A 14,910-nucleotide genomic window follows, 5' to 3' on the forward strand; every position below is an offset into this window, starting at 1 on the left:
ATTATACCGTTGTTCACATATACACACACACACACACACACACACAAATTATTTTCACCTGTCCTCTGTTCTTGTGGTGTCCTCATACCTGCTTCTTGCCGACCGCAGGCACTTTGACCCCTTGATGATCTCGTCCAGTGCATGGTGCCGCTGCTATGCCTATGTGCCTGGGGTCCGCAAGAAGCAGGTAAGAGGACACCACAGGAACGGAGGACAGGTGAAAATAATTTTGAGTATGAACAACGGCATAAAAGGCGACAAGCAGGAGACCAGAATGAGGACATTACAAAATGATGGGCACATTACTACAGGATGGGGCACATTACTCCAAGATGGAGCATATTAGCACAAGGGGACCAGGATGGGGCACATTACTAAAAGAAACCTGAAAATATAGAGAGGGAAGGGGGAGGGGTAGGAGAAGGATGCTGCCCCCCTACCCCACCTGCTCATCACCTTGATTAAACTTACAGACAAAGGAGACTAAACAAACCATTTTAAATAAAACCAAATTTTATTTATAAAGTCTAGGTGGGAAACAAACCAAAAGGAACCCCAAAACAACAATATTCAAAGAAATTAATAATAAAATTAAAAAGGAGGGGTTTGAGGGTAAAAGAAAACAAAAAAGTTGAAATAAATAAAAGAAAAAAAACAAACCTTAATTTATAATTCAGCATCACACTTGGATTTTAAAATCTGGATTTCATGAGAATGACTAAAATCATGGCATAGATCAAAAGCAGATTTGCATATTGAGCCTCTTAGAATGCAAAGAGACGAGTCACCCCGATTTCTGCAGAAAAATCACTCGTTCTTTATAAAGTGCTGATAGTTTACTCTTATTCATTTTTTTGTCCTTTTTATATATTGTCGCATGTGAACTCCTAGGATGGTGAGGAATTACTATGAAAGATGAAGGTGTATGGAAAATGTATGTTATGGATCTTATGATGAGAATGCTTCTCCATCCCCCCCCACCAAAGTTATAAGCTAAAGCTGCTTTAGTAGGTTTTAAAAACCTAAAAAAAAACAAAAAAACCCAACAAATTCCGGTAAATGAAAGTTACATTTTCAAGATGAGGACCACCATTCTGACACTGAGCGTCAGATTATTATTGTTACAATGTTCTCTTGTAAGATGTAGAACTATTTTACTATGGAAGGCTATGTTCATACAGGGCCTTTTTTTGGTAAGTTTTTTTCCTGACCAAAACCTGATCTTGTGGCAGGTAATGTCCTTTGAGTCATCTGCGTTTTTGGTGCGGCTTTAGTGCGTTTTTCATGCGTTTTTTTGTGGCGTTTTTTGCTGCAGATTTGCTTTTTTTTTTCCTACAAAATGGGTTGTATCAATGAAAAAAAACGCAGCAAATCTGCAGCAAAGAATTGACATGCTCGTTCTTTAAAAACTAGACCAAAAACGCATATTTATATATAATATATATATGCGTTTTTGGTATATATATATATATATATATATATATATATATATATATATATATATATATATATATATATATATATATATATATATATATATATATATATATATATATATATATATATTTATATACATATGCGTATATTTATTTATATATATATATATATATATATTATATACATATGCGTATATTTATTATATATATATATATATATATATATATATATATATTTTTATATACATATGCGTATATTTATATACATATGCGTATATTTATATACATATATATATATATATATATATATATATATATATATATAATTATATATGTATATATGTTATATTATATATATGTATATATTAAATATATGTGTATGTATATGAGATTTCAGAAATCTCAGACTTTGCTGGGATTGTAAAAAGCAGCTTTTTATTAGCATGGATTTGCATAAAACCAAAGCAAATCTGCAGCTAAAAAACGCAGCAAAAACTTACCAAAAAAAGCCCTGTGTGAACATAGCCGAATGGGATTTAAAAAAAAAAAAAAAACTTACCATAGGGGCTTAAAGAATTTTTGTAATTTAAGAAAAAAAAAATAAATAGTGGGAAAGTTTTCCTGGAGCAAGCAAGTCAGTCAGGTTTCCAAAATGACCAAGTAATATTTCGGCCATATCTGACCCCCGATGCCAACACACCATGGTTCTTAGTGGCAAACTCGGCCAATATGGGGGCAATCAAATACATTTTTTTAAGTCATCTTGGATTAGGGTTATGTACAGGAATAAGCAGTAAATACTTGGTTGCACTTTTTATGCAGATTTAGGAGTCAGATGATTTAATGGCAGTATCTTTAACATCTCAGCTATAAATAAGTGCTCCGTGTAATCACGCCACGTCAGCAACCATCAAGTCCTTTTGCCTTTAAGATCTACAAAATTGGATAGGATTGATCTATGCAAGGACCATGCAAACAAGGAGAATACCTGCCTAATACAATAAATGCAGTCCTGGTGATATAACCCAGTCTTAACTATTAAAATCCACAGCAACATGTAAGCACCGTCTCTGCATTTCCAAAAAGCCTCACTTCTTCCGTCCTCTAGCCATCACTGGGACTCCTTGATTTCTTTCTTTCTTCCTATCCACCGCAAATCAATGGTTTATATATCTCTACATACACTCGCACACATTAATAAAAATAAATCATTACAGGTTCCTTTCCGTATAGGATGCAGAGCTGCGATCCAGATTGTATCGGACACGCCACAATTAAAAAATATCCTATTCCATTTTTGTAGCTAGATCATTTGTGTATCCTATTTAAAAACCGGTCTATTAGCAAAATCCTACTGTTGTCATTACATGGTTTACGCATTCCCAAACCCAACTGAGAACGCCGTGCTTCGATGCTTTTCTGGGTTTTTCCGGCTTTTGTTTGCATCAAAGTTTCGCAGCCATGAAGTTGACGTGAGGTTTGACCAGTGGGAAGAGAGGTAGGCTCCTCTTAAACTCCGTCATGTTGCTGATGACATCGGGCTGTGGGGGGGAAAAAAAAAAAAATAAGTACGCATCATCCAAGGGTTCATTCTTTACTCAAAAAATAACACTGCCATCTGGTTTGATTAATTACAGATGAAATAATCCATCAACAGACCTAAAATCCATGAGGCGTTTGTGGTGGCTCCTTTTAACGCCTCACAACCTGGATCCCTTTATGGCAAAGCACGAGATTTACCCAGCTATAAAAGGAGTTTCCTGAGTTAATAGGGGGTCCTAAATAGCGACAAGATCTCTCCGCAAATTCTAGACGACTGGCTAGAAAGCAACAGCTCCAAGTATGGAGGACCAAATGTGTACATGCATTTCATTGGGAGATGCTGCAATACCCAACTCTTCCTGCGGAGGCACTGCAGGAAAAGTTGAAACTTGTAACCAGGTTCACCTACTGCTCACAAAAAGGGGTCCTTCAGCCGTTTGGTTTATGGTTAGAATTTTTTTTTTTCTTGCAAGACCTACAAAAAAACGGTGAGGGTCTAACGGACAGAAACAGCCATGTAAGTAGAGCGCACACAAGAGGTCAAACGTGATCATTCTCCAGGACAATTGGCTTCTGTTCACAATGGCTCTGATGTCTCTGCTGAGTGTTAGACAGTGGCTTTTACATTTGCTAAGTCATGCTGGAAGCTGCCAGGGCTGCACACTATTAGGGTGGAATAAAACAAACAACATCTCCCTTTTTAACCATTTCCTAACACAGTGTACAGTCACACATGGTTGATCTGCATCTGTTTTTTGCCACTTACAATACCTAAAGGCATTGTGACGATAAAGTGTTCTACACAAGGGAATTGTATCAGCAGACTTTGCTAAGGCCGTCTGTATAAGTTACAATAATGGATCTTACCTGTGGAAGAGCTGGTGCTGGAGCAAGATTAACATCATTCTGACTAGGGAACTCCCCAACGACAGGACCTGGGCACAGATACATTGAAATATTAGAAAACAGCTGTCATTATAATTTTAGTTTTTAAATACGCTGCTGCAATTTCTCTCCTTTTGTTATCAAGTGGATTATTATTGGGTGCTGAAGCACTTTTAAAAAGTGGTCTCAATTTTTTTTTCTAAAGTTATATATGCACACACACACATAAAATTAGATTATTATAATTATATATATATATATATATATATATATATATATATATATATATATATATATATATATATATATATATATATATATATATATATATATATATATATATATTAAAAAAGAGAATTTTGTTACTTACCGTAAATTCTTTTTCTTATAGTTCCGTATTGGGAGACCCAGACCATGGGGTGTTTAGCTTCTGCCTCCGGAGGACACACAAAGTACTACACTTAAAAGTGTAGCTCCTCCCTCTGAGCTTATACACCCCCTGGTAGCCAGTCCTAGCCAGTTTAGGGCAAAAGCTGAAGGAGAATAGCCACCCACAAGTAGAACCGAGTAAGAACCGGAACAACCGGAGACACTGTCCACGACAACAGCCGGTGATAACACACGGAACAAGAAAATTGCCAACAGGCAACAGGGAGGGAGCTGGGTCTCCCAATACGGAACTATAAGAAAAAGAATTTACGGTAAGTAACAAAATTCTCTTTTTCTTTATCGTTCCTTTGGGAGACCCAGACCATGGGACGTTCCAAAGCTGTCCCTGGGTGGGAATAAACAGAAAAAACTAAGAAGTAGGCGGAGCCTAACTTCACAAGTGGGCGACAGCCGCCTGAAGGATGCGTCTGCCCAAGCTCGCATCTGTCGAAGCATGAGCATGCACTTGGTAGTGCTTCGAAAAGGTATGCAGGCTAGTCCAAGTGGCAGCCTGACAGACTTGTTGAGCCGTAGCCTGGTGCCTAAAAGCCCAAGAGGCACCCGACAGCTCTGGTCGAGTGTGCTTTGATCCCCGGCGGGGGAGGCACCTGAGTACTCTGGTAGGCGTCCGAAATGGTCGATCTAATCCAACGGGCTAAGGTCGGCTTAGAAGCAGAGAGACCCTTGCGCCGCCCTGTGGTTAGCACAAAAAGAGGTGCACCGCCTAAGCGCAGCGGTGCGAGACACATAAATCCGGAGAGCACGCACCAGATCTAGAGTATGCAGCGCTTTCTCAAAGCGATGAACAGGGGCCGGACAGAAGGAAGGCAAGGAAATATCCTGGTTAAGGTGGAAGGGAGAGACCACCTTAGGAAGAAAGTCCGGGGTCGGACGGAGAACTACCTTGTCTTGGTGAAAAACCAAAAAAGGTGACTCCGAGGAGAGCGCAGCCAAATCAGAGACTCTCCTGAGAGAAGTTATGGCAACTAGAAAGGCCACCTTTTGAGAAAGACGATACAAAGAAACCTCCCTAAGGGGCTCGAAAGGGGGTTTCTGCAATACCGTGAGGACCAAGTTAAGGTCCCAGGGATCCAAGGGCCGCCGATAAGGCGGAATGATGTGAGACGCACCTTGCATGAAGGTGCGGACCTGAGCCAGCCGGGCGAGACGCCGCTGGAACAGCACTGATAGAGCGGAGACTTGTCCCTTGAGAGAGTTGAGGGACAGTCCTAGCTGCAGACCGGACTGTAAAAAAGACAGAAGGGTCGGCAACGAGAATGGCCAAGGAGAATGGCCGGAAGAGCGACACCAGGACAGGAAAATTTTTCAAGTCCTGTGATAGATCTTGACGGAGGAAGACTTACGGGCCCGAGTCATAGTGGAGATGACTTCAGGAGGAATACCAGAAGCCGTCAAAATCCAGGACTCAAAAGCCACGCCGTCAATTTGAGTGCCGCAGAATTTGGGCGGAAAAACGGACCTTGCGAGAGCAGGTCTGGACGGTCCGGAAGATGCCACGGCATCTCCACGGACAGTTGGAGCAGGTCTGGATACCAAGCTCGCCTGGGCCAGTCCGGTGCAATGAGGATGACTCGACGGCCCTCCATTCTGATCTTGCGCAGGACTCTGGGCAAGAGAGCTAGAGGGGGAAACACGTAGGACAGACGAAACTGGGACCAGTCTTGAACCAGAGCGTCCGCGGCGAAGGCCTGAGGATCGTGGGAGCGAGCCACGTAAACCGGAACCTTGTTGTTGTGACGGGATGCCATTAGGTCCACGTCCGGAGTGCCCCACTTGCGGCAGATTGACTGAAACACTGCCGGGTGCAGGGACCACTCGCCACCGTCCACGGATTGACGGCTGAGATAATCTGCCTCCCAGTTTTCTACGCTAGGGATGTGGACTGCGGATATGGTGGACTTGGAGACCTCCGCCCATTGAAGAATGCGTTGGACCTACAACATTGCCAGGCGGCTGCGTGTCCCGCCTTGGTGATTGATGTAGGCAACCGCTGTCGCGTTGTCTGACTGGACTCGAATGTGCCTGCCCGCCAACAGGTGGTGAAAGGCTAGGAGAGCTAGAAGCACAGCTCTTTTTTCCAGCACATTGATTGAAAGGGCTGACTCGGACGGAGTCCAAGTGCCCTGTGCTCTGTGGTGGAGATGTACCGCTCCCCAGCCGGATAGGCTGGCATCCGTGGTGAGAATCACCCAGGACGGAGTCAGGAAGGAGCGCCCTTGGGACAGGGAGAGGGGTCGAAGCCACCACTGAAGAGAGCTCCTGGTCCGTTGCGACAGAGCCACTAACCTCTGTAAGGAGGAAGGCCGCTTGTCCCAACAGCGGAGAATGTCCAGCTGCAGAGGACGCAGATGGAACTGGGCAAAGGGAACCGCCTCCATGGAGGCCACCATTTGACCCAGCACCTGCATCAGGCGCCTGAGGGAATAACGGCGGGGCCTCAGGAGAGAGCGCACCGCTAGCCGGAGAGATTGCTGTTTGATTAAGGGCAACTTCACAAGTGCCGGCAAAGTCTCGAACTGCATCCCTAGGTACGTGAGACACTGGGTCGGAGTCAGAGTGGATTTGGGAAGATTGACAATCCACCCGAATTGGGCTAGGGTGGCGAGAGTGAGCGAAACACTCCGCTGACAGTCTGCGCTGGATGTACCCTTGACCAGAAGGTCATCCAGATAAGGAAGCACTGCTAACCCCTGGAGGTGCAGGACCGCAATCACTGCCGCCATGACCTTGGTGAATACCCGAGGGGCCGTGGCCAACCCGAAGGGGAGAGCCACGAATTGGAAATGATCCTCTCCTATCGCAAAACGTAACCAACGCTGATGTGACACTGCGATTGGCACATGTAGATAGGCATCTCTGATGTCGATGGACGCCAGGAACTCCCCTTGGGTCATAGAGGCAATGACTGATTGCAGAGACTCCATGCGAAAATGCCGCACCCGGACATGCTTGTTGAGAAGCTTGAGATCCAGGATGGGCCGGAAGGTACCGTCCTTTTGTGGAACTAGGAAGAGATTTAAGTAAAAACCTCTGAACCGTTCCTGAGCGGGAACTGGGACAATCACTCCGTTTGCCTGCAAGAACGCCACGGCCTGTGAGAAGGCGGCGGCCTTGGAGCAGGGGGGAGTTGAGAGAAAAAATCTGTTTGGAGGGCTGGAAGAGAATTCTATCCTGTAGCCGTGAGATATGATGTCTCTCGCCCACTGATCGGAGACTTGCTTTAACCAAGCGTCGCCAAAGTGGGAGAGCCTGCCACCGACTAAGGACGTGGCTTGAGCGGGCCGAGAGTCATGAGGAAGCTGCCTTAGTGGCAGAACCTCCTGCGGTCTTCTGTGGACGCGCTTTTGGGCGCCAGTTGGATTTCTGATCCTTGGCTGAGTTAGCGGACGAGGCGGAAGGCTTAGAGGATGACCAGTTGGAGGAACGAAAGGAACGAAACCTCGATTGATTCCTACCCTGGGCGGGTTTCCTGGTCTTGGTTTGTGGCATGGAAGTACTCTTCCCGCCAGTAGCTTCTTTAATGATTTCATCCAGCTGTTCACCAAACAGCCGTGAACCAGCAAAAGGGAGCCCAGCAAGAAACTTCTTGGAAGAAGCATCTGCCTTCCACTCTCGAAGCCACAAAATTCTGCGGATAACAAGAGAATTAGCTGAAGCCACCACAGTGCGGTGAGCAGCCTCTAGCATGGCAGACATGGCATAAGACGAAAAAGCTGAAGCCTGAGCAGTTAAGGTAACCATCTCAGGCATAGATTCCTTGGTGAGGGAATGCATCTCCTCTAGAGAAGCAGAGATGGCTTTGAGAGCCCACACTGCTGCAAAAGTCGGGGAAAACGCGGCCCCCGCAGCTTCATACACAGATTTGGCCAGAAGGTCAATCTGACGGTCAGTGGAATCCTTAAGTGAGGTGCCGTCAGCCACCGACACAACGGTCCGGGCTGAAAGCCTAGACACCGGAGGGTCTACCTTTGGGGAGTGAGACCACTCCTTGACCACCTCAGGTGGAAATGGAAACCGGTCATCAGAACCACGCTTTGGAAAGAGTTTGTCAGGGCAGGCCCTGGGTTTGGTCACAGCGGTCTGAAAACTAGAGTGGTTAAAGAACACACTCTTCACTCTCTTAGGCGAGGTAAACTGATGTTTTTCTGCCAAAGAGAGTTGCTCCTCTGACACTGGCGGATTGAGATCCAGCACAGAATTAATAGAAGCAATCAAATCACTAAGATCTGAGTCACCCTCAGAGAAATCGATGGGATACATAGCCTCCGAGCCCCCAGTGAGGGCATCCTCCTCATCTTGAGAGTCAGCTCTTGAGACAGAGCCGTGGGATGGGGAGGGGGAGGAAACCCTGCGCCTTCTCTTAGAAGGACGGGGTCTGGGATCAGATGATGAATCCTCCATGAGCTCCGATGGACGGAGGTCAGAGGATAGGAGTCCTCTGTCAAGAGTATTAGAGGCACCCTGTGAGGGAGGCTGATGCATATTCATCAAAGTCCTGGACAAAAGTCCCATGGACTCAGCAAATGACTGGGATATGGACCTAGAAAAGGACTCTACCCAGGCCGGGGGTTCAGTCACAGGTGCAGCAGCAGCCTGAGAGACCACTGGGGGTGAGACTCCAGGCTGTGGCACCGCCAAGTTAGAGCAGGCATCACAGTGTGGATAAATGCTCGGCTCAGGCAGCAGGAGCTTACATGCAGTGCATGCAGAATAAAGCTTTGGAGCCTTGCTCCTTGTGTGAGACATGCTGCTGGAGTGGGGGCTTTGCAGAGAATGAACCCCAGGGAGAATATACAGAGGTCCACAACCGGAGACCGGCTGTGGCTTACCAGACCGCTGAGCGCGGTGTTGTGTGCCCTCCAGATCCCGAAGCCCGGTCCCCCAGTCGCAACACCTCAGCAGAGATGCAGAATGCAGGATGTCCCAGAGCAGAGTGAACTCTGCCTGAGAAATGGGGGCGGGACTAGGGGGCGTTCCTATAAAAGAGCGGGAACTGGAGGGCTATAGAGACCTGCAGGGAAGGAGGGACGCCCCAGCAGTGGGGAGTGTCCCTCCCCTGTGTAGAACGGCCGCCGGGAGGAGCCGAACCTGTCCCTCTGCATGAGTGACATGCGAGGGCAGGAAAATGAAACTAGGCCTCCGGCGAAGCCGGGGCCTAAATTTAAGCAGCGAGGCCGACAAGCAGGCACCATCGGCGCGGTTCTCAGGCAAAAGCTAGAGAACCCGCCGGAAAAGTTAAAACAATCACATACAGCATACTCTCCCCTTACAATAAAGAACCGGGACCCCCAACATAAATGTCTCAGGTACTTAGCTGCTGAGACGCAGGGCCATGTCCCTGGGGATGAGTGCTCCGGTCCAACAGAATCCTCAAGGGGCTGTGGATGGAGACCGGACTCCTGCCAGGCATGTAGACCGTGCTGGCTCCCACTTCAAGCCAGAGCCCAGAAGGGATGGTGAAGGAGCGCGGCATGTAAGGCTGCAGCCTTGTAAGTCAACCTTAACAACACCGCCGACACAGTGGGGTGAGAAGGGACATGCCGGGAGTCCAGACATGGACCCACTTTTCTTCAAACTCTTTCCAAAAGTCAAACAAATCAGATGAAAATGCATGTGTGGATGTATGCCTCCTGACACAAAGCAATAAATTGGCTAGGACTGGCTACCAGGGGGTGTATAAGCTCAGAGGGAGGAGCTACACTTTTAAGTGTAGTACTTTGTGTGTCCTCCGGAGGCAGAAGCTAAACACCCATGGTCTGGGTCTCCCAAAGGAACGATAAAGAAATTATAATATATATTATATCTCTATCTCTCTCTCTCTCTATCTCTCTATATATATGAAGGGAATTTTGTTTACTTACCGTAAATTCCTTTTCTTCTAGCTCCAATTGGGAGACCCAGACAGTGGGTGTATAGCTACTGCCTCTGGAGGCCGCACAAAGAACTACACTTAAAAGTGTAAGGCCCCTCCCCTTCTGGCTATACACCCTCCCGTAGGAGTACGGATTCCTCAGTTTTAGTACCAAAGCAAGAAGGAGGAAAGCCAATAACAGTTTCAAAAACAAATTCAATCCGATAACTAGATCGGAGAACTTAAGAAACAACGTGAACAACATGTGCACCCGAAAAAACGAAACCCTAAAAACAGATAGGGCGGGTGCTGGGTCTCCCAATTGGAGCTAGAAGAAAAGGAATTTACGGTAAGTAAACAAAATTCCCTTCTTCTTTTTCGCTCCTAATTGGGAGACCCAGACAGTGGGACGTCCAAAAGCAGTCCCTGGGTGGGTAAAACGATACCACATGAACGGGCTGTCATACAGCCTCTTCCTACAGGTGGGCCACCGCCGCCTGAAGGACCCGTCTACCTAGGCTGGCGTCTGCCGAAGCGTAGGTATGCACTTGATAGTGTTTGGTAAACGTGTGCAGACTCGACCAGGTAGCCGCCTGGCACACTTGCTGAGCCGTAGCCTGATGCCTCAACGCCCAGGACGCACCAACGGCTCTGGTAGAATGGGCCTTCAGTCCAGATGGAATCTGAAGCCCAGCAGAACGGTATGTGTGAAGAATTGGTTCCTTGATCCACCGCGCCAGGGTGGATTTGGAAGCTTGCGATCCCTTATGCTGACCAGCGACTAGGACAAAGAGCGCATCCGAACGGCGTAGAGGCGCCGTGCGAGAAATGTAAATCCTGAGTGCTCTCACCAGGTCCAACAGATGTAAACCCTTTTCAAATTGGTGAACTGGATGCGGACACAAAGATGGCAAAGTGATATCCTGATTGAGATGAAAGGAAGAAACCACCTTGGGAGAAAACTCTGGAATTGGACGCAGTACTACCTTGTCTTGGTGAAACACCAGGAAGGGAGATTTGCAAGATAACGCCGCCAGCTCGGACACTCTTCGAAGAGATGTGACCGCTACAAGAAAAACTACCTTTTGTGAAAGCCGAGAAAGGGGAACCTCTTTCAAGGGCTCGAAAGGCGGCTTTTGAAGAGCAAGGAGAACCTTGTTCAGATCCCAGGGTTCCAATGGCCGTCTGTAAGGAGGAACGATATGACAAACTCCTTGGAGAAACGTGCGTACTTTAGAAAGCTGTGCCAAGCGCTTCTGAAAGAATACGGATAACGCGGAGACTTGACCCTTAAGCGAGCTAAGGGACAAACCTTTTTCCAACCCAGACTGCAGGAAGGAAAGAAAAATTGGCAATGCAAATGGCCAGGGAGAAAACCCTTGAGCCAAGCACCACGCTAAGAATATCTTCCACGTCCTGTGATAGATCTTAGCTGAGGATGGTTTTCTAGCCTGTCTCATTGTGGCAACAACTCCCTGAGATAAACCTGAGGCCGCTAGGATCCAGGACTCAATGGCCACACAGTCAGGTTCAGGGCCGCAGAATTCAGATGGAAAAACGGCCCTTGAGACAGCAGATCTGGACGGTCTGGTAGTGCCCACGGTTGGCCTACCGTGAGATGCCACAGATCCGGGTACCACGACCTTCTTGGCCAATTTGGAGCGACGAGTATGGCTCGCTGGCAGTCGGACTTGATTTTCCGGAGAACTCTGGGTAACAATGCTAGAGGTGGGAACACATAGGGGAGTCGGAATTGCGACCAATCCTGAACCAAGGCGTCTGCCGCCAGCGCTCGGTGATCGTGAGACCGTGCCATGAAAACTGGGACCTTGTTGTTGTGCCGTGACGCCATCAGATCGACGTCCGGCGACCCCCAGCGGCAACAGATCTGTTGAAACACGTCCGGGTGAAGGGACCATTCTCCTGCGTCCATGCCCTGGCGACTGAGAAAGTCCGCTTCCCAGTTTTCCACGCCTGGGATGTGAACTGCAGATATGGTGGACGCTCTGCTTTCCACCCACGTCAAAATCCGCTGGACTTCTTGAAAAGCTTGGCGACTGCGTGTTCCCCCTTGGTGGTTGATGTACGCCACCGCCGTGGAATTGTCCGATTGAATCCGAATCTGCTTGCCTACCAGCCATTGTTGGAAGGCTCGCAGGGCAAGATAGATTGCTCTGATTTCCAGAACATTGATCTGCAAGGTGGACTCTTCCTGAGTCCACGTCCCCTGAGCCCTGTGGTGGAGAAACACCGCTCCCCACCCTGATAGGCTCGCATCTGTCGTGACCACTGCCCAGGACGGGGGAAGGAACGACTTTCCCTGTGACAATGAGTTGGGGAGAAGCCACCAACGTAGAGAGTCCTTGGCAGTCTGAGAGAGGGAGACAGTCCTGTCGAGGGACGTCGATTTCCCATCCCATTGGCGCAGAATGTCCCATTGGAGAGGGCGCAGATGAAACTGCGCGAACGGGACTGCCTCCATTGCTGCTACCATCTTTCCTAGGAAATGCATGAGGCGCCTCAGTGAGTGCGACTGGCTCTGAAGGAGAGATTGCACTCCAGTCCGTAGCGAGCACTGCTTGTCCAGTGGAAGCCTCACTATCGCTGATAGAGTATGAAACTCCATGCCAAGATAAGTCAGAGATTGGGTCGGGGTTAGATGAGACTTTGGAAAGTTGATAATCCACCCGAAAGTCTGGAGAGTGTCTAGCGCCACCTTCAGACTGTGTTGGCATGCTTCTTGAGAGGATGCCTTTATAAGCAGGTCGTCTAGATACGGGATGACCGAGTGACCCTGCGAGTGCAGAACAGCTACTACTGCTGCCATGACTTTGGTGAAGACCCGGGGGGCTGTTGCCAGACTGAAGGGTAACGCTACGAACTGTAGGTGCTCGTCGTGTATGACGAAACGTAGGAAACGCTGATGCTCTGGTGCAATCGGCACGTGGAGATACGCATCTTTGATGTCTATTGATGCTAGAAAATCTCCCTGAGACATTGAGGCTATGACGGAGCGTAGGGATTCCATCCGGAACCTCCTGACTTTTACGTGTCTGTTGAGCAACTTCAGATCCAGGACGGGACGATACGATCCGTCCTTTTTTGGGACCACAAACAGATTGGAGTAAAAACCGTGACCCTGTTCCTGAAGAGGGACGGAGGTCACCACTCCTTCCGCCTTTAGAGCGGCCACCGCCTGCAACAGAGCATCGGCTCGGTCTGGTGGTGGAGAAGTTCGGAAGAAACGAGTTGGCGGACGAGAACTGAACTCTATCCTGTACCCGTGAGATAGAATATCTCTCACCCAACGGTCCTTGACGCTTGCTAGCCAAATGTCGCCAAAGTGGGACAGCCTCCCACCGACCGCGGGTGTGGGCATCGGAGACCGCAAGTCAGGAGGACGTCGTTTTGGCAACGGTTCCTCCGGCTGGTCTTTTTGGGCGTGACTGAGACCTCCAAGAATTTGAACGTCTCTGGTCCTTTTGAGTCTTTTTTGACGAGGTGAATTGGGACCTGCCCTGTCCTCGAAAGGACCGATAACCAGACTGACCCCTCCTCTGTTGGGGCTTGTTTTGTCTGTGTTGCGGTAAGGAAGAGTCCTTACCCTTGGAGTGTTTGATGATTTCATCCAAACGCTCTCCAAACAATCGGTCACGAGAAAAAGGCAAATTGGTTAAGCACTTCTTGGAATGAGAATCTGCTTTCCAATGTCTCAACCACAGAGCCCTACGCAAAACAACTGAGTTGGCTGACGCCACTGCCGTACGGCTTGTAGCGTCCAGAACAGCATTAATCGCGTACGACGCGAATGCCGCCATTTGCGAGGTCAATGGTGCTACCTGCGGGGCAAATGCACGTGTGACTGAGTCGACTCGCGCAAGCCCGGCCGTGATAGCTTGGAGTGCCCATACGGCCGCAAAAGAAGGCGCTAATGACGCTCCAATCGCTTCATAGATGGATTTCAGCCAGAGCTCCATCTGCCTGTCAGTGGCATCTTTAAGTGCCGCTCCATCTTCAACAGCAACCAAGGATCTAGCTGCAAGCCTGGAAATTGGAGGATCCACTTTTGGACACTGGGTCCAACCCTTGACCACTTCAGAGGGAAAAGGGTAGCGTGTATCTTTAAGTCGTTTAGGAAAACGCCTTTCAGGATAAGCGTGGGGTTTCTGGATTGCGTCTCTGAAGTCAGCGTGGTCCAGAAAAGTGCTTAATGTACGCTTAGGGTATCTGAAATGGATTCTCTCGTGCTGCGAAGCTGACTCCTCTACAGGAGGAGCTGGTGGGGAAATATTCAACATCTTATTGATGTTAAATATAAGATCATTAACTATGGCGTCACCATCTGGTGTATCTAGATTGAGAGCGGTCCCAGGATCAGAATCCTGATCAGTTACGTCCGCCTCATCACCCATAGATTCATCCCGCTGGGATCCAGACCATTGAGATGAATGTGAAGGCCCGTCATAACGAGCCCGCTTAGGCTGCCCGGGGCCATCGTCCGAGTCAGAGTCTTCACCCTGAGGTGTAGATGCCCGTCCCGGAGCTAGGAGCTGAGGGGGACCAGGGGGCAATACATGCACAGTGTCCGTGGTCTGAAGTACAGGCCTAGCTCGCAATGTGTCAAGAATTTGTGACATAGTGAGAGACATTCTGTCAGCAAAAGCTGAAAACTCAGTTCCTGTCACCTGGACAGCATTCACAGGTGGTACACCCTGGGACACGTCCAGCAGAGGTCCCGACTGTGCA

The 14,910-nt window shown here is 48.1% G+C and overlaps 1 protein-coding gene across 5 annotated transcripts in view; it reads right to left on the minus strand.

The window, feature by feature from the left end:
- Positions 1-1,783: 1,783 nt before the first annotated feature.
- Positions 1,784-14,910, minus strand: part of IDE (insulin degrading enzyme) — a 206,533-nt gene continuing 193,406 nt past the window's right edge. For 3 of the 5 annotated variants that reach the window (XM_075348567.1, XM_075348566.1, XM_075348564.1), the window contains exons 24-25: positions 3,846-3,913; positions 1,784-2,977 (exon numbers count right to left, since the gene is read on the minus strand). In XM_075348567.1, the coding sequence (XP_075204682.1) occupies positions 2,882-2,977; positions 3,846-3,913 (164 nt within the window). In that variant the 3' untranslated portion in view covers positions 1,784-2,881. The remainder of the gene's footprint in view (positions 2,978-3,845; positions 3,914-14,910) is intronic. The other 2 variants (XM_075348563.1, XM_075348565.1) reach the window with 1 other exon arrangement.

This window comes from Anomaloglossus baeobatrachus, chromosome 5 (assembly GCF_048569485.1).
Source record: "Anomaloglossus baeobatrachus isolate aAnoBae1 chromosome 5, aAnoBae1.hap1, whole genome shotgun sequence".
Lineage (NCBI taxonomy): Eukaryota > Metazoa > Chordata > Amphibia > Anura > Aromobatidae > Anomaloglossus > Anomaloglossus baeobatrachus.